The 19,682-nt window shown below is 44.9% G+C and overlaps 1 protein-coding gene across 4 annotated transcripts; it reads left to right on the top strand.

Moving 5' to 3' along the window:
* Nucleotides 1-11,223: 11,223 nt before the first annotated feature.
* LOC123188441 (trafficking protein particle complex subunit 5) lies at nt 11,224-17,780 on the top strand. 4 transcript variants are annotated; one of them, XM_044600564.1, is made up of 10 exons: nt 11,224-11,474; nt 11,929-12,151; nt 13,160-13,248; nt 13,803-13,866; nt 14,258-14,335; nt 16,009-16,085; nt 16,171-16,237; nt 16,320-16,427; nt 17,487-17,549; nt 17,712-17,780. In XM_044600564.1, exons 2-9 carry the CDS (start codon nt 12,080-12,082, stop codon nt 17,514-17,516), a joined length of 585 nt encoding a protein of 194 aa, XP_044456499.1. In that variant the 5' UTR covers nt 11,224-11,474; nt 11,929-12,079; the 3' UTR covers nt 17,517-17,549; nt 17,712-17,780. The 4 variants fall into 4 exon arrangements, with proteins under 4 accessions (XP_044456499.1, XP_044456501.1, XP_044456500.1 ...); XM_044600566.1 differs by having other exon boundaries at nt 17,696-17,780; XM_044600565.1 differs by lacking the exon at nt 17,712-17,780 and adding an exon at nt 17,628-17,668.
* The last annotated feature ends 1,902 nt before the right edge of the window (nt 17,781-19,682 follow it).

The raw sequence follows: 19,682 nt of genomic DNA, 5'->3' as shown, positions 1-19,682 counted from the left end.
ACCTTTCGGTCTTCTGTGTTCCGAGGCCATGTCTGTACATGCTAGGCTCGTCAAGTCAACCTAAGTGTTTGCATGTGTAAATCTGTCTTACACCCGTTGTATGTGAACGTTAGAATCTATCACACCCGATCATCACGTGGTGCTTCGAAACAACGAACTGTCGCAACGGTGCACAGTTAGGGGGAACACTTTCTTGAAATTATTATGAGGGATCATCTTATTTACTACCGTCGTTCTAAGTAAACAAGATGCAAAAACATGATAAACATCACATGCAATCAAATAATAATAGTGACATGATATGGCCAATATCACATAGCTCCTTTGATCTCCATCTTGGGGCTCCATGATCATCTTGTCACCGGCATGACACCATGATCTCCATCATCATGATCTCCATCATCGTGTCTCCATGAAGTTGCTCGCCAACTATTACTTCTACTACTATGGCTAACGCGTTTAGCAATAAAGTAAAGTAATTTACATGGCGTTTCTCAATGACACGCAGGTCATACAAAAAATAAAGACAACTCCTATGGCTCCTGCCGGTTGTCATACTCATCGACATGCAAGTCGTGATTCCTATTACAATAGCATGAACATCTCATACATCACATATAGATCATTCATCATTCATCACAACTTTGGCCATATCATATCACAAAGCACTTGCTGCAAAAACAAGTTAGACGTCCTCTAATTGTTGTTGCAAGTTTTACGTGGCTGAAGTAGGATTCTAGCAAGAACGTTTTCTTACCTATGTGAAAGCCACAACGTGATTTGTCAACTTCTATTTACCCTTCATAAGGACCCTTTTCATCGAATCCGGTCCAACTAAAGTGGGAGAGACAGACACCCGCCAGCCACCTTATGCAACTTGTGCATGTTAGTCGGTGGAACCGGTCTCACGTAAGCGTACGTGTAAGGTTGGTCCGGGCCGCTTCATCCCACAATACCGTTGAAGCAAGATAAGACTAGTAGCGGCAAGAAAGTTGACAACATCAACGCCCACAACAAATTGTGTTCTACTTGTGCAAAAGAACTACGCATAGACCTACCTCTCATACCACTGTTGGAGAACGTTGCAGAAAACAAAAATTTTCCTACGGTTTCACCAAGATCCATCTAGGAGTTCATCTAGCAACGAGTGATTAGATGCATCTACGTACCTTGTAGATCACGAGCGGAAGCGTTCAAAGAACGGGGATGAGGGAGTCGTACTCGACGTGATTCGAATCACCGAAGATCCTAGCACCGAACGGACGGCACCTCCGCGTTCAACACACGTACGGAACAGCCACGTCTCCTCCTTCTTGATCCAGCAAGGGGGAGGAGAGGTTGAGGGAGATGGCTCCAGCAGCAGCACGACGGCGTGGTGATGATGGAGCTGCAGTACTCCGGCAGGGCTTCGCTAAGCACTATGGAGGAGGAGGATGTGTTGGAGAGGGAGAGGGAGGCACCAAAGGCAAGGGTAAGAAGTCCTCCATCTCCCCACTATATATAGGAGGGCCAAGGGGGGGGCGCCGGCCCTAGGAGATCCAATCTCCTAGGGGGGTGCGGCCAAGGGGAGGAATCCCTCCTCCCCAAGGCACCTAGGAGGTGCCTTCCCCTCCTAGGACTCTTCCTTTAGGGTTTCCCCCACCCTAGGCGCATGGGCCCTAGGGGGAAGTGGCGCCCCAGCCCACTTTGGGCTGGATCCCTTCCCACTTCAGCCCATGGGGCCCTCCGGGATAGGTGGCCCCACCCGGTGGACCCCCGGGACCCTTCCGGTGGTCCCGGTACAATACCGGTGACCCCGAAACTTGTCCCGATGGCCGAAATAGCACTTCCTATATATAATTCTTTACCTCCGGACCATTCCGGAACTCCTCGTGACGTCCGGGATCTCATCCGAGACTCCGAACAACATTCGGGTTACTGCATATACATATCCCTACAACCCTAGCGTCACCGAACCTTAAGTGTGCAGACCCTACGGGTTCGGGAGACATGTAGACATGACCGAGACGACTCTCCGGCCAATAACCAACAGCGGGATCTGGATACCCATGTTGGCTCCCACATGCTCCTCGATGATCTCATCGGATGAACCACGATGTCGAGGATTCAAGCAACCCCGTATACAATTCCCTTTGTCAATCGGTATGTTACTTCCTCGCGATCTGATCGTCGTTATCCCAATACCTCGTTCAATCTCGTTACCGGCAAGTCACTTTACTCGTACCGTAATGCATGATCCTGTGACCAGACACTTGGTCACTTTGAGCTCATTATGATGATGCATTACCGAGTGGGCCCAGTGATACCTCTCCGTCATACGGAGTGACAAATCCCAGTCTTGATCCGTGTCAACCCAAAAGACACTTTCGGAGATACCCGTAGTATACCTTTATAGTCACCCAGTTACGTTGTGACGTTTGGTATACCCAAAGCACTCCTACGGTATCCGGGAGTTACATGATCTCATGGTCTAAGGAAAGGATACTTGACATTGGAAAACTCTAGCAAACGAACTATACAATCTTGTGCTATGTTTAGGATTGGGTCTTGTCCATCACATCATTCTCCTAATGATGTGATCTCGTTATCAATGACATCCAATGTCCATAGTAAGGAAACCATGACTATCCGTTGATCAACGAGCTAGTCAACTAGAGGCTTACTAGGGACATGTTGGTGTCTATTATTCACACATGTATTACGATTTCCGGATAACACAATTATAGCATGAGTAAAGACAATTATCATGAACAAGGAAATATAATAATAATGCTTTTATTATTGCCTCTAGGGCATATTTCCAACACATATCACATCACAACATGCCATGCAAAAACAAGGTAGACATCCTCTACTTTGTTGTTGCAAGTTTTACCTGGCTTCTACGGGTTCTAGCAAGAACCGTTCTTACCTACGACAAAAACCACAACGGTGATTCGTCAAGTTTGTTGTTTTAACCTTCTTCAAGGACCGGCTGTAGTCAAATTCGATTCAACTAAAGTAGGAGAAACAGACACCCGCCAGCCACCTTTATGCAAAACTAGTTGCATGTCAGTTGGTGGAACTGGTCTCATGTGCATGGACATGTAAGGTTGGTCTGGGCCACTTCATCCCACAATACCACTGAATCAAAATAAGACGTTGGTGGTAAGCAGTATGACTGACACTGCCCACAACTCTTTGTGTTCTACTCGTGCATATCATCTATGCATAGACCTGACTCATGATGCCACTGATGGGAATCGTTGCATGGAAAACAAAAAAATCTACGCACACGCAATGATCTATCCATGGAGATGCATAGCAACGAGGGGGAGAGTGTGTCTACGTACCCTCGTAAACCGTAGGCGGAAGCGTTTAACAACGTGGTTGATGTAGTCAAACTTCTTCGTGCTTCAACTTGTCAAGTACCGAACGCACGACACCTCCGCGTTCTGCACACGTTCGGCTCGGTGACGTCCCTCGCCTTCTTAATCCAGCAAGATGTCGAGGTAGTAGATGAGTTCCGTCAGCACGACGGCATGGTGACGGTGATGGTGAAGTGATCTCCGCAGGGCTTCGTCTAAGCACTACGAAAATATGACCGAGGGTGTAAACGGTGGAGGGAGGCGCCGCACACGACTAACAATTGATCTGGGGTGTGCTAGGCGCTCCCTCCCACATATATATAGGTGGGAGGGGGAGGAAGAGGCCAGGGCACACCCTAGGACTGGTCGCCGGCCCCCCAGGGGACCTGCCTTTCCCTGTGCCCCCCTGCCATGTTTCCCCAAGGGGGAAGGAAAAGAGGGGGGAAAGGGAAGGAAGTGGGAATCCCAATCCACAATTTCCCTTCCCTTCTCCCCTTTCCTTCTCCTCCTTAGGTTGGCCCATATGAGGGGTGGTGTACCAGCCCCTTGTGGCTGGTGCATTTCCCCTCTTGGCCCATAAGGCCCATATCTTTTGCTGGGGGTGCCCGGAACCCCTTCCGGTGACCCGATAAGTACCCGGTACCCCCGAACACTTCCGGTGTCCGAATACCATCGTCCTATATATCAATCTGTACCTCTCGACCATTTTGAGACTCTCCATCATGTCCGTGATCTCATTCGGGACTCTGAACAACATTCGCTCACCAAATAACATAACTCATATAATATTATATCGTCATCGAACGTTAAGCATGCGGGCCCTGACCGAGATACCTCTTCGGTCAATAACTAATAGCGGAACCTGGATGCCCATATTGGCTCCTACATATTCTACGAATATCTTTACCGGTCGAACCGTTACGACAATATACGTAATTCCCTTTGTCCATCGGTATGTTACTTGCCCGAGATTCGATCGTCGGTATCTTCACACCTAGTTCAATCTCGTTACCAGCAAGTCTCTTTACTCGTTCCGTAATATATCACCTCGTGACTAACTCCTTAGTCGTTTTCTTGCAAGCTTATGATGTGTATTACCGAGAGGGCCCAGAGATACCTCTCCGATACTCGGAGTGACAAATCCTAATCTCGATCTATGCCAACTCAACAAACACCTTCGGAGATACCTGTAGAACATCTTTATAATAACCCAGTTACTTGTGACGTTTGATAGCACACAAGGCATTCCTCCGGTATTCGGGAGTTGCATAATCTCATAGTCGAAGGAATATGTATTTGACATGAAGAAAGCAATAGAAATAAAATTGAACGATCATTATGCTAAGCTAACGGATGGGTCTTGTCCATCACATCATTCTCCTAATGATGTGATCTCGTTATCAAATGGCAACTCATGTCCATGGTTAGGAAACCTTAACCATCTTTGACCAACGAGCTAGTCTAGTAGAGGCGCACTAGGGACATGGTGTTTGCTTATGTATTCACACATGTGTTAAGGTTTCCGATCAATACAATTCTAGCATGAATAATAAACCTTTTATCATGAATAAGGAAATATAAAATAACAACTTTATTATTGCCTCTAGGGCGTATTTCCTTCACTCGAGCGTGTTAAGCCTAACACGGATGGTTTGGACCTAAATGGAGTTGTAGGGACGAGTATGGCTTTTTGGGATCACCTCGGCGCTATTATTTCCAGCTCATGTAGATTTCCAGGAGAATGTGAGGATGTTTTAAAAACGGAAATTTTTGCGCTTCGGGAAGGAATTTCATTGGCTTTGCAGTGGAGTACTTTATCCATTGATGTTGAGTCAGATTGTTTGGAGGTTGTGGCGATGGTGAAAAGTAGTGAAAGCAAATTATCCAATTATTCTTTTATTACCGGAGAGATCAATCAAAGTATGGAGGAACATGACTCTTCCAAGACTCTGCAATAGTGCTAGTCATTGCATGGCAAACTTTGGTAGGGCTAACGATCGAACTATGGTTTGGCTAGGGCCCGGCCCAGTGGAAGTCCTAGTGTTTCTCTACGAGATTGTAATCCCTACTTTTTTTGTAATAAAGAGTTATTTCACAAGAGCAAACATGCAGCTAAAATATAAATAGGTAGTTATACATTAGTGCCAAAATACATTGTATTTACTGACATATGCATATTCTTTGGTGTATTTGAAAAACCAAAAATGCCAGCATTTTTTATAATGCAATGTGTTTTGACATTAAGTACGTTTGATGGCTCGTCCTTCTTACACTGAAAAGGAGAATACCGCACAAGGTTGCAAATCTTCACCGGTTGAATTCTCTAGTTCGGTAAATCTCTAGATGGTAAGATCACCTCATCCTTTGGATGTGGGGTCGACTATGTCACTGAGGGTGTTGTATTCAGCTCTGTTAAAAAACTTCGCATTGTTGGGATCATGTATGAAGATTCAGGTGCTAGTGGTAATCTTCCTCTTCCTTCCCCCCTCAGTGCTCCCTCGGATGTTAAAGCCCCCTATACCTAGTACACCATCATCACTTGAGATGGCCGACTCCCCCACTCAGTCACCTCTTAAGAAGACCAGGACATCCTCATCACTAGTGTTGTTGTTGGTAGTATAAACCAGCCATGACTATGGAGATTTGCATGAGCAAACAAGTTGGAGAGATAGATGTTTGTTTCCTCTTGCTTCCTACACTTTTTGCTCTTGAATATGTTGTGATAATGTACATATTACACTAATTATGGTGGCCTTGTTTTGCTGCCTTAGTTTCTTTTCCAACTTTAATAGCTTGGTGTATTTTTTTGGTTTTCCATTTTCAATCACGATTATGTGTGAAAAATGAGAGAGCCTTCGAACTTTCTTGATGAACTTGAAAAAAATCATTATATTTATATATAATTTGTGACTTGAAAAGGGGCATTTGCAACAACTAACAAAATGAACATTTGCAACATTGCTATTCGATGTTGCTAGTTACTACTAGCCGAGGCAGTCTAGTCCTCATCGTCGTCCTTGTCCTCCTTCTTGTCGGTGTTTGTCGAGGTAGTTGAGTCCCTCGTCGTCGATCCATAGACCAAGGCTCCATTGACAGGTGCACTCTTCCTCGAGCTCGTCCTTCTTAATGGAGCGACGAGCAAGAAGATTGATCTGTCGTTGCTTCTCCCCTTCACCGATTGCAGGGGCAAAATCATGGAGATGCTCCTCCGCTTCGCGGACGGAGAGCTCGAGCACGATCCCGATTGAGTCATTGGGCTCAGGCTCGGTCTCGTCCTCATCGGGATGAGGACGAAGGGGGCAAGGGGACACTAGAGGGACGACGGTGTGTGTACAGGATGGTAACAGTGCTTCAAAATCGGGTTATGACGTGAAGAGAAAGTAGACAAAACTTTGTTCATGTCATGACAGTTGGATTCGGAGTGCATTCCGTATCAGGCTTCCACAAACTTTAAATGTGAAGGCTACGAGCTTGTTTTTAAACGAGCTCCTTAAATTATAATGATGGCGAGGACACATATAATGACTCTATAAGAGTGCGAGTTATGAGTTATTCGTCATACTAATGGTTATCACGGTGATCGGTCACGCATGACACAAGTTTGGTGTTAGGATCATCAGTAAATGAGACAGATGGAAACTTCTGCTCTCTCCCGTCGGATCATGTCCCGACGCTCAAATCGACCACCTCAGCCCTACCTTCACTCATTTTGCATGAAGGCCCCCCACAAGCACAACAAACACATATCTCCACCTCCCCGCTGTGGTCAAAATTTCGTGTTTTGACCCTTATCGCATACAAATTCAGGATCTGACCCTGGTTGAGAAAATTTTCGGGATTTGACCCTTTCGCTACCGCTAGGGGCCCTGGTGGTAGGGTTAGACAGCCTACCGCCAGGGGCCCTGTCGGTAGGGTGCGGCGGAGGGGAACGGCGACCGTTTTCCCGTGCTGACGTGGATTAGTACCCTACGCTAAGGCCCCTGGTGGTAGGCTATGTAACCCTACCGCCAGAACCCCTGACGGTAGGGTGTGGCTGGGTTTTTGCCTCGCAAAGTTTCTGTAACGAAATATCAAAGTGCCCTAGCGATAGGTTCACCCTACCGCCGGGGGGGGGGGTGGTAGGCTGTGTGACCCTACCACCAGGGTACGTGGCGGTAGGGTCCTGTGTTTTATGGTTTCAGGTTTAATTTGTTGCTTCTTTTCAAAATCAATATCACATATCTTAAACAATTAAACTTGGGCATCACATACACATTAACAAAACTTGAAGTACATAGACACATAGTTCCACAAATAGCAAACGGAGTTCAACTAATTAGTAAACAGAGTTCCACATAGACACACAAGTAGCAAACACACCGTCCCACGAATAAGCTACAAACGAAGTTCCACAAACGGAGTTCCAACACACAAGTAGCAAACACACCGTTCTACAAACTGAGTTCCAACTACAAGAGCCAACTATCCAAGAGCAGAATTACTTGCTCCTTCCCCTCTTGGAGGTACGGTCCTCATTACTCTTTGAATGAGTCTCTTCAGTCCTGTTCTTGGGCCGTCGAGGAACCGGTCTCTGGAAAGGGTCCGGACTCAGCAAATCCTTCTTCTTTGGATTCCTCTTCGGCAGCTGAGATGGTTGAGATGATTGAGTTGGTGGAGGTCCATAATCATCATCGTACTCCTCCTCCCCATTGCTCTCATCCTCCTCATCCCCTTCTTCATGTGTGGCCTCCTCCTCCTCAGCCAACCTAGACAACGAGGGAACATGGCTCGATGAGCCGATGTGACCATGTGTGGCTACAGGTTGATAAGCTTCAACCGACCCAGCTCCAGCACACCTAAGCAGCCCTACCAACTTGCCACAGCGCTTCACGAACTTCTGCACTCACAATGAAACAAGGGCATAATAAGTATCGAATTTACGATTGCAAGTGAACAAATATGCATTTGTTTCGAGGAGGCTGGAGTTGTACCTTCATCGTCCCCCTCATGTTGTTATTACATTGTACGCTCCCGGGGGTAGCACCTAGTGCATCTGAGGCTTCAAAGATGCATCTGTTCAGCTCACCGGACTGTAATGGCATAAGTCAGTCACGATGACCAATAAAATAATTTAAATACAACTGTCAGTTCAAACATACCACTCTGTTGATGAGGGGTGCAAACTCCCTAAATCCACTATGCATGTCTCTGATGCCGGTCTGGTAGGCCTCTTCCTCGGGGTCATCCCTCTCCAGCTCCACGATGTCTTCCGCCGTCCACCGAGGCCTGAGACGAAGACGGTGCTTCTGGCCATCATCGTACCACCTCATGTGTCAGCCCAGGTAAGCATCCCAGTCAGTCACTTTCCTCTCCACATCTTTACGGTACCTCCGTTGGTTCCACTCCGTCACATGAGTTTTATGCTCCTCTCCCTAGTCTGTGATCGACTGATTCTTCTGCCTGCTCATCCTGCAAGGCATAGGCCACAAGAAACATCATAATAAAGTCACCACGCAATGAAATCATGGGCACGAAGAACAAGCGCACTCACATGTGGAGCGCGTGGTTGCCGGTATCGGTGGGCTAGCAAGGTGGGGTATGCTGATACATCACAAACTGCATGGCCACGCGGTGTGGCAAGTGCCACTCGATGGCGTACACACAGATCATGGGCATGATGCACTGCCAAAGACCACTGTCCGCATCGCACATCACATTCAGATCGAAGTCCAACTCTCGGTCATGATACAACCACCAGTTTACCTATTACATATACATTGGTAAGTTCCCACTCTCGGTCAAAAGTGGAATCAAAGAGAAAGGTGGTGAGCGAGTTCATATACCTGCGTATGCGTCAAAGCGTCCAACTCGTTGGTGTAGGTCTTGTATGAAGTCTTGTTCAGGCCCGTGTAGAGTTTGACAACGTCCCACTCGTAAGCTATCGTAGGGTGTCGAGTCGTGTCGTCGTCTTCACCATAGGCACCCCATGGGCGTCTTGGCATCTTCTCTGAACGCCCCACCGGCAGCCGTTCCCACATCCAAATGGAGAGGGCCCACACAAAGCCACCCATATTGGACTTGTCTCCCGTCCTCTGGGTTGCGTCGTCAAGCTGCAAAACATCAAATGAGGATCAGATATAACAAAATGTCATGGACATACTTCCGTAGGTAGGCAATTAGATACTCTCTTACCGAACGGTATAGGTAGGTGAGAGATGCGGTCCCCCAACTGTACCCTGCATCCCAGTCGGCTAGGAAGAACAGATACAACCAGTTGGCAGAATTCCCAGAGCTGTCTGGAAACACGACCTCCATGAGAAGATACCACAGGTAGGCCCTCGCGTACCACTCCATAGTCGCCTCGTCTGCGCCTTCGGGGGCATGTCTTTTCGGTGCTCCGAGAGCCAGGTCAACGGTACACTGGATGTACGGTTACCCTTAGCATCGGGGCAGTCGTCGATGAGGGTGGTAACTCTCTGCTGCCAGTTGGTCCTCTCCACTCGCCCGATGAGTGCTTGACCCTCGATCGACATGGCAGTAATCATCGACCAATCCTCGAGGGTCACCGTCATCTTCCCGCATGGTAGATGGAAAGAATGGGTCTCTGGCCGTCACCGGTCAATCAAAGCTGTCAGAGCTGCGTGGATAAGCGTCGGCGGCTGATGCTTGAACTGCAACACGAAACCCAACAGTCAGGCTCTCTTGAAGTACGGCGCGTAGCGCTCGTTGTAGTCCATATTTCCATGAACCCCGTGACCCCTCATGCACAGTGGCTGGAGCATCTGTCAAAAAGTGGACGGCAAAAGTTAGGAACTTATTTTCATCAACCCAAAATCTTTGATCAATATTTCCTTCATATTACTTACCTCTTTGTTCTTTATGAAACGGGCACGATGACCCTTGTCGAATGCGTAGTCAAGCATGGAGTACCGTGGGCCGATGTTGTCCGCAAGAGGTGCCCGCCTTAATAAAATTTCATAAACAAAAGCATCATAAGCATAAGCATACATAAACAAAAATAAAATTTCTTGGTTACATGAACTAGGGTTCATCTTAAACATATTCCTCCAACCGCATATACTACACATGATGGATCAAATCATATCAACATGCATCATATCAAAATAAAATCCTCCAACATGCATCATATCATCATTTTTAAACAATTTTTTTTAAAATAGAGTCCATCTTCAATGTTTTTTCTCCAAACAACATCTTCATATCATCATATCAACATGCATCATAAAACTACAATCAAGTCCTCCCACATGCATTACATCATAATTTTTTTAACAAAAAAATTATGAACTAGGGTTCATCTTCACACTAAAATATGAACTTTTGATTAGAGTTCATATTCAATACCACTAGTTACTAAAGAACTAAGAACTAGAACTAGAATCAAGCTAAAACAACCCTAGGTGAAAAAAAAAATTCAATCTAAGTTCAAAAATATGAGAGATTTCAAGCAAATAATGCGTCGAATCGAAAGCAAGTTTGCAAAAACTAATTGGAGGGATCGGAGGAGCTTATGTTTCTCTTTTTAGGGCCATCTTGATCCGCAAAAACGACGAAAATTCGAGAGGGAGAGTGGAGGAGATGAGAAATGGAGAGAGGGGCGAGTGGGAGAAAGAAACTGCCGACGGGGGGAGGGGGAGGGGTGGGGAGATGGGCAAGGGCACGGGGTCTCGGACGAAATAACTGCTCGCACCCTACCGCCAAGAACGCTGGCGGTAGGGTTAGACAGCCTACCGCCAGGGGCTGTGGCGATAGGGTGCGACGGAGGTGGGCGGCGGTCGTCTCTACGTGCTGACGTGGACTAGTACCCTACTGCCAGGGCTGCTGGCGGTAGGCTGTCTAACCCTACCGTCAGAACCCCTGACGATAAGAAAAAGGGTTAAATCCTGAATTTTTTCCAACCAGGGTGAGATCCTGAATTTGTATGCCATAAGGGTCAAAACACGAAATTTAGCCCCCGCTGTGTTCTTCCTCATCTACCCACTGCGCACGGAGGCTGTTCCCGGCGACGGGCGGTGAATTTCCCAGCGACGAGAGAGCCTGGATTCTGAAGTGCAGGCAGATCCACACCGTCGGGTCCTGCTCCTCCGACGGCCGCTTCTCCTCCCGCAAAGTCCAGCGCCGCCACTGGTTCGTTTCCGCGCGGACTACCTGCACAGATCCGTCGACTGAGGGACCGCCAACATTTTGTGTTGGATCCCCTTTTTCTTGACTTTTAATCGGAAGTAACCATTCCTCTATGAAATGTTCCTGATGGGAACGGTCAATATGGATGATTTGTATGGAGCCACAAGCTCTAAAGCAACATTTTTCTTTCCGAGTATAGCATAGCTCTTCCCAGATGATTCGGAAGATGCATACGGCGTCTCAGTTTTCTATTTATTGTCTTCAATTACTGATGCTGTTTGTTTCATGCAATTCTCTCCATGCCATTAATTACTCTAGAGAACCTTTCCAGCATGCTGAACACATAAATTGATTCACCATGTGACTACTAATGAGCATTGATCAGTGGTACAAACTGCACGTCACTGTTATGATATGTCACCAAGAGTGTGACTATATATGATTTTACGCCTTTCAGGTGCTGTGGTCGACAAAAGCTACCTTACTTCTAGAGTTGCAGCGAAGAAATAGAGAAGCCAGGAACCCCTTCTAAACGGATTCAGCTTGTGCAGTATTCCAAGAATTCTGAAGAAACCCCAAGGAAAGAGACCCAGAGGAGGGCGGGCAGGATGATCAGTGTTGGGAAGACGAAGCAGTATGCAAACGTTCTTGACAAGCCCCTCAGCCGAGGCAGACAGGAGGTACACGTCCTTCCCATATCAAAACCCCTTCAGATATTTGTTTCTGGCAGCTCTCTTAGTAAGGCATAGGTTAGGTAACTGAGACAGATTCACAGGTTAGGGTAGTAGCTGGGCGGAAAGTGTTTCAGATCCTGCTCAATTAGTTTGAGCAGCAGAAGTTTTCTTACTCATCGACTGTAAATTGTGGGAGTATTGTTTATTTGAGTAGTATGCAGTTGGCAATGTGAATTTTGTTGAAAGTTGAAGCTGAATGCATGGTGTAGTTATAGCTTCCATTGGAAACGTGGAGGAACCGAGGAATTATTGCCCAAACCCACTACTCTATAATCGTGTTTCAAGAATGGAAGGAAATGGGTTAATATTCTGCATAGTAGCAAAATATATTGAAGTGGAAGTTACTTGACAGCTTAGTGATACTTTCAATTGGATAAATTAAAGAGCTAAATATATTTATTATTGTAGCCTAATTGCAAAATGTGAATGTATTCAACCATTCATTCTTTTCATTGGTAGTAGTTGTGTTTCTGAAGTTAAACTGAACGTTTTGACAGCGTCTACTTGTATTTGGCCCAATATAGGCTGTATCATACGTACAAATTTCTTATAATACAGCCATCACATTAGTATGAAAAATACTCCAAATGATTTCTCATTAGTTTCTAAGTACATTCTAGTGAACCTAAACTGTAGTTACTGCCCTGTAAGCAACGAGAAGGAATTGTTTCGTGAAAAGGGCCAAACACAATGATAACAACGACTCCTGCATTAATTGAAGGGGTAAAATAAATAGCATCAAAATATATTGAAGTGAAAGGTACTATGCACTGTAATGCTACTTTCGATTGGATAATTTTCTAGAGCTACTATCCTGATTGCAATGTGAGACGTGTTACTTCCTAAGTGCAAAAGGATTCATTCTTTTCGTTGGTAGTTTTTAGCGTGTGCCAATATATATTATTTTCCTGTTTTGTTATGATACATGTTTCATAAATGTTCTGTATTCCATAGGTCAGTTTGAGTGCATTCGCATTCTTGTTCTCGGAGGTGGTTCAATACAACCAGACACAAGTTGACAACATTGCTGACCTGGAACGAAGGTAGCCTCTATGTTCTTATTCATGCATCTGTTCATATTGTTGATGAAACTGTATTGTTGTTAATTATATCCACTCTTAACACTTTTTACTGTCCTACGGCATTTCATTTGTCCTGATTTGATTGGTTCCTTGTAGCTGGTACAGCCTTTTTTAGTCCGTACATGCTACTCTTTGATATCCGGGTCACATATTTCAGGCGCTATGTGTTTGCCACTTACTGTATGTTATTGTATCATCTGGAATTTCAGATAATGCAAAAGGTTTACAACAACTTGTTCACATGTTGAGATGTGATGCAACTATAACATTTGGTTGATCAATTATTATTATTTCCATGACGTGGTCGATCTAATTTCTGCAACATTATTTGTACCTCTAATGTTTCAGTACATCTCTCTCTTTGGAGAATGGAGACCACAGTCTTATTGTGCTAAATCATGCAAGGACATTTGACAATGTTTCTCATTAAAAATACACCGCTCCATATTCATGCGTTAATATTCTTTGATGCTTAGCATAACATCCCTTCCTCTCATTTTATGTTTTATACGCAGGCTGGAGGACGCTGGTTATGCTGTTGGTGCTAGAGTTCTTGAACTGCTGTGTCACAGGGAGAAGGTTTGATGCGTAGTTCTTTTCTTATTCCATGATTTCATTGGTCGTCTATTGCTTCATATACTTAAAATGATGATAAAGTTAACAGAACAACAGTCAAAACTTCGTCGCTTCTTTGTTGCGAGTGGCATGGCATAGTCATCTCGTTTTTCTTGCATAACTTCAAACTTGCTGTTTGTAACTTTGTATTCCCATGTCTTTTTCTTAAGAGGAAGTCATAGCAACAATATCTATAGCACAACATCTGACATGCCAGCATCTATGATTTCTCTTATTAAGTTTCCAGGTGTTCTCCAAATTTATATCATTAGCCTCGTTATTGACTTATTGTGTATGTGCTCTCTAAACTGTTATCCTGTCGAGATAGTCATGTTAATAATAATAGTCAATCCAGGGGAATAGACGAGAGACTCGACTGCTGGGGATTTTATCATTCATTCACAGCACTGTATGGAAAGTACTGTTCGGAAAGGTAATCTATTTTACATATCAATCTTCTGTTATTCCTACTCTGTTCCGCAATAGTTGGAGTGATTGCCATAATTTAGGTGTTCTTGTAACATACTTACGTTTTTTCCGTTCAATGAGGTTGTCCCATGGAAGGGGAGCCTTGGCGCAGTGGTAAAGCTGCTGCCTTGTGACCATGAGGTCATGGGTTCAAGTCCTGGAAACAGCCTCTTACAGAAATGTAGGGAAAGGCTGCGTACTATAGACCCAAAGTGGTCGGACCCTTCCCTGGACCCTGCGCAAGCGGGAGCTACATGCACCAGGTTGCCTTTTTTTTAATGAGGTTGTCCCATCAAAAGATTGTGGGCCGAGCTTGTTTGTTAGTGGCCTGACTTCTGGGGTGTTTGATGTTCTTCGCCACTGCCTGACCAAGCACACCTATTTATTTTTATTTGGTTTCTGTTTTTCTGACTGAAGGGAAGCCTTGGCGCAGCGGTAAAGCTGTTGCCTTGTGACCATGAGGTCACGGGTTCGAGTCCTGGAAACAGACTCTTGCAGAAATGTAGGGAAAGGCTTTGAGCATGCTTGGATACGTTTTAGTCCCATGACTAAAAGTAGTGGGACTAAAACTTGCTAGTCTCACCCATGCTTGGATCCAAGTACTAAAGAGACTAAAATCTAGTTATTGAGCATTTATTATCCTCCAAACCCTCCAATCCAGAACTAAGGAGAGGAATTAAATGAGGAGAGAGAGAGCTAATACATATTTTAGTAGGTTTCCCATGACTAAAAGATTTTAGCTTCAAGACTAGTCCTAGCCTCTCTTTAGTCAGGGGTGCTTGGAACTTTAGCCTCTAAAAGAGACTATTTTTAGTCAGACTAAAAATAGTCCCTTGTATCCAAGCACCCTCTTTGTACAAAAGACCCAAAATGCTTGGACCCTTCTCTGGACCCTGCACAAACGGGAGCTACATGCACCGGGCTGCCCTTATTTTCTGTTTATTGTGTGTAGATAATTTCTCCTATTTAAATATAAAATAACATATGCTGAAAATAAATACAGAATTACGTATCACACCGAAGGCTGGAAATTAGAGAAATACTTTAATCCAATGGCAACTCTTTGCTAGAGTAATTACCATTTTGAACAATGCAAAATTGTGACAATATGACCTGTTTGTCCATGTTTCAATTTGGTTGCTAGTACAAAAGCAGAGTCAATTAGCATAGATTATTCCACATATTCATGTATGTACTGATATTATAACATGATTTTATTAATTTGTACCATTATAGCTACGTAATGTCAGAGTTGGGGTATCAATTTGGTCGATGTTGCATTTGTGCACTAATTTAACACCTGGTGATAAAGTTCCCTTGTCTGAAGCATTGTGATCTAATGAGCACTTCTCTTTGCACTTACTGACCACAAATTTGACTAACAAACTTAACACAGCTTTCAGCATCACATTTCTGGCATGACGACCCTTGATCCTAAAACTCCGATTGTCCAGAATTCCAAAGAAGATTTATGATTCTCGTATTTTAAACAATTTCCTCAGTTGTTTTATACAAGAAATTTTTGCATCCATTTATCATGTGTTGATAGTAAGTCCGCCTGTCGTTCTGTTCTGATTGCTGGACTGAGTGGACTTATTTGATGGCTTATCCCGGTAGATGGTTTCTTACTGTTTCCAGGTGGCTGACTCGCTTGAGAAAGGAACAGAACATGAGGATGAATACATGATTAGTGAAAAGGAGCTTCTTGTTAACCGGTGTGATGAATTCGTTTTTCTTTAACTTCATAATATTTTTCTTCCCATACAAATCTGAAACCTGGGAACCTTTTTATTTGATCAGGTTCATTTCCGTGCCGAAAGACATGGGGGCATTCAACTGTGGAGCTTTTGTTGCAGGGATTGTAAGGGTGGGAATTCCAGCTCAAATATTTAAGTCAACCGTGTCTTCTTAGATACACAACGTATAAACCTTCATAAAATTTCTTACAGGGCGTATTGGACAATGCTGGTTTTCCAGCGGTAGTTACGGCACATTTTGTGCCAATTGAAGGCCAGCAGAGGCCCAGGACAACAATCTTGATTAAATTTGCTGAAGAGGTACTTAACTTCTGCTGCACATTAACGAAGAATATATCCTATTGTGTAACTGAGAAAGACAGAAGGGGTGATTTCCTTTCTTTCGGTAAAAATCTTTTGCTAGAAGATTTAGTGATACTATATTTAGGTAAATTATTTGTTTTTGTACAAGCTGCTAAACAGTAAGGGCATCTACAACCATAATGGGAAAATTTGGCCCCTCAAACATCTGCGGATGCGTCCGGTCAGTGTCCGCTTTTAGCCCCTATTTGTCCATGCACACAACCATGCCCCCACTTTTCCCCCAATATGTCCGCTCACAAGCATATGATTGATGGAGAGGAAGAGAGAGAAAAGAAAGAAAGAATAAAGAAAGAGAAAAGGTGGTCCGTGGTGGGTCAAATCCTACGTGGCGCCCTGCCCGGACATCCCCATATCCTCGCTATATATGGACTGGATATGGGGATTTGCGGACAGCCTAAACATATGGGGACAATGTGTGTGTGTGTGTGTGTGGGGGGGGGGGGGTCCAGTTGGGTGCCTTTTTTCCTTCTCTCTCTTGTCCGGCACTGCCCGGGCTGCCCGCCCAGACGTTTGGGGGCAGTTTGAGGGGTCCTGTTGTAGATGCTCTAAGTGCCTAAAATAGATGTAACTAGAGATGATACCCCCCACACATTGCTGTGGGAGTTGGCTGCAATTATTTCAATGAGATTCGGTTGTATGAAACATTAGTTGGATTAACAATATGAGAATTACTGAGCTAATATAATTTGTTGTATTTTATTATTGTATAGTTGTAGAATATTTATTAAATATGAGTCGCATGCATGGTGTATGTTAAGGTGTGTTTACTAGCTAAGCACCCCAACTGAAAAGAGATCCTCTTTAGAAATATGTGGCAGGTTCTAGATAATTGACGTTCGATTGTAATCGGCTGAACATGATATAATGAGCTAGTGCCCAAATTTGTTGTCACCTGTAGTAGAGATGAAAGATGAAAGGCAGTAAGAAATGGAGTATTTGCGACTAATGTTGTAGATTGATTGAGGTGACCTTTTCTGAATAAATGCTCATTTTCAGGTTTTACGTCGGGAATCAAGACTTGGCTGAAATGCACACCAGGCTATTTCTTCTGTTCTGATTGTAAGATGAATCCATTTCAAATATGTTTTGTTCTTGATTTATGTAATACTAATATACTGGTAATTTTCCATCGAAAAGGTATACTGGTAATTTTGAGAATATAAGCAGTAGCCTCATTTTATGAGTGTCTAACACGGGAATACTAGCAAAATGTATGTGCAGAAGAGAAACATCAAAAGGATTAGAAGAGCCCACGGGGAAGTTGAAAAGTGGACTAGTTGCTTTCCTGCATGTTATGGCCTGTTTGGTTATCTACATCGTTTTTGGTCTATTTATCCGTGGCTGAGTTTAGCTGGCTGAGGGAATACATGCAAAAAATCATGTTGTGCACAGGTGCAAAACCTGGTGTTTCGTTGTGCACGGCCTAATGTTCTGGCACCCTTTCTCATTAATAAGGTGACCTTAGAGCATCTTCAATAGATGGTCCAAATTTTGACGGTCCAAAACCGGAGATGTAAAATTTAGACCGCCAAAAAGTGCATTTTGGAGCTCCGAAAAACGCTTAACTCCAACAGATGGTCCAAAAGAGCAACTCCAATAAATGGTCCAAATCAAAGATGTAAAAATCTGAAAACGGCCGTGCGGCTGCTGCCAGCCGCGGTTTTGCATTGAAATAACATCAAAAATTTAAAAATAAAGTGCATCATCATCATAGTTTCAATCAAAAGTGCATCACCATCATAGTATCAAATCCCTCTATCAAAAGAGCATCGTCTTAGTCAAAGTTTTTCGCCCTAGAAATTGAAATGCACATGAATATTACTCACGCGGGTCATCAACACCACCGGCGTTGTGAACCATGGTACGATCGTCATCTTCACCACCGTCTTTGTCGACGTTCTCAACAAGCGGTGAACTCTCGGTACCGTGAGCACCACCGGAAGCATCTTCATTGCGTCCCATACCGGTCATGTTGCCGACGAAGCCAACTCCAACGCCACTCATGTTGCCGCCATAGCCACCTCCCAAGCCACCCATCATGTTGCCGCCAAAGCTACCTCCCATGCCGCCAAAGCCACCTTCCATGAACAAACGAGAGCACAATCAGAAAATCTATACCTTTGCGACATTTCGTCAAACATGTTGGAGGCGGTGGCGGTCGGCGTGGCCACGTCTTCCTCCACGGCCGGCGGTGGCGGCGGGGGAGGTTGAGGAATGGATGTGTGGCTGTTGGGGGAGGCCGTCGGCCGCACCGGCTGCGAGTCGTCGCCCCGAGCCGCCGCGGCCGCCTTGGAGACCTTCACCGGCCGCGTAAAACTGTCGGTCGGGTTGCGGCCGCGGTTGGCCGGCCGTTTTCCGCCACCTCGTCCCTTCGCCGGCTTCGCCGCCGGCGCGGTGGCCATCGGCCGGGGCGGCGACATGGCAGCGGTTGCGGGTGAGATGGCAGCGGCGGCGGCGGCGGCGAAGGCGATGGGGTCGTCGCCTTCGGCCATGGCGGCGCCGGACCGGGGGGGGGGAGGGGCGGCGGGCGGGCGGGAAAGGAAAGGAACTGGCGGTTGGGCGTTCGCGGTTGGCGGCTGGTTTTGGACCAGATGCACCTCGTGATGTAAATTTGTACCGCGAGGTGTTGTATTTTACATCACGAGGAGGCCACGGTTCAATTTTTTTACATGTGGACCGTATGTTAGAGCAGCGTTTTTTGCCCCAGACGGTCCAAAAGTTAGGTATTTTTACATTTGTACCGTCTATTGAAGATGCTCTTACAAGACATTCTATATATACCTAAGAGTCATCCCCGCTAACTTATTTATCTCAAAATGCAAACATGCCACCTCACCATATAATTATGAATGGGATAAGGCACACCTCAACATTCATACATGGGAAAAGACCCACCACAACATTCAACCATGCATGAAAACATATTTTTCATTTAATTATTTTACTTATATTCAATAAATATTTTTACAACTATACGTAATCAAATATAATAGGTTATGTATTTTTTTATTTTTGTTCTCATGTTATCAATCCAAGTTTACCATGTCAAGTTAACATTGTTTCAGTCCTAGTTAATAACAAATGTCAGACAAATTAACAATCATATGAGCCAGTGGAGGAAAGTTCATCAATGTCGAAGAAGGGCGAACTTCTTCCTTGTGTTACCTCTGTTGGCCCATGTTGCCTCAACCC

This window comes from Triticum aestivum, chromosome 2A (assembly GCF_018294505.1).
Source record: "Triticum aestivum cultivar Chinese Spring chromosome 2A, IWGSC CS RefSeq v2.1, whole genome shotgun sequence".
Lineage (NCBI taxonomy): Eukaryota > Viridiplantae > Streptophyta > Magnoliopsida > Poales > Poaceae > Triticum > Triticum aestivum.
The sequence above is the reverse complement of the archived record's forward strand: the minus strand, read 5'-3'. Positions and strand labels throughout refer to the sequence as shown.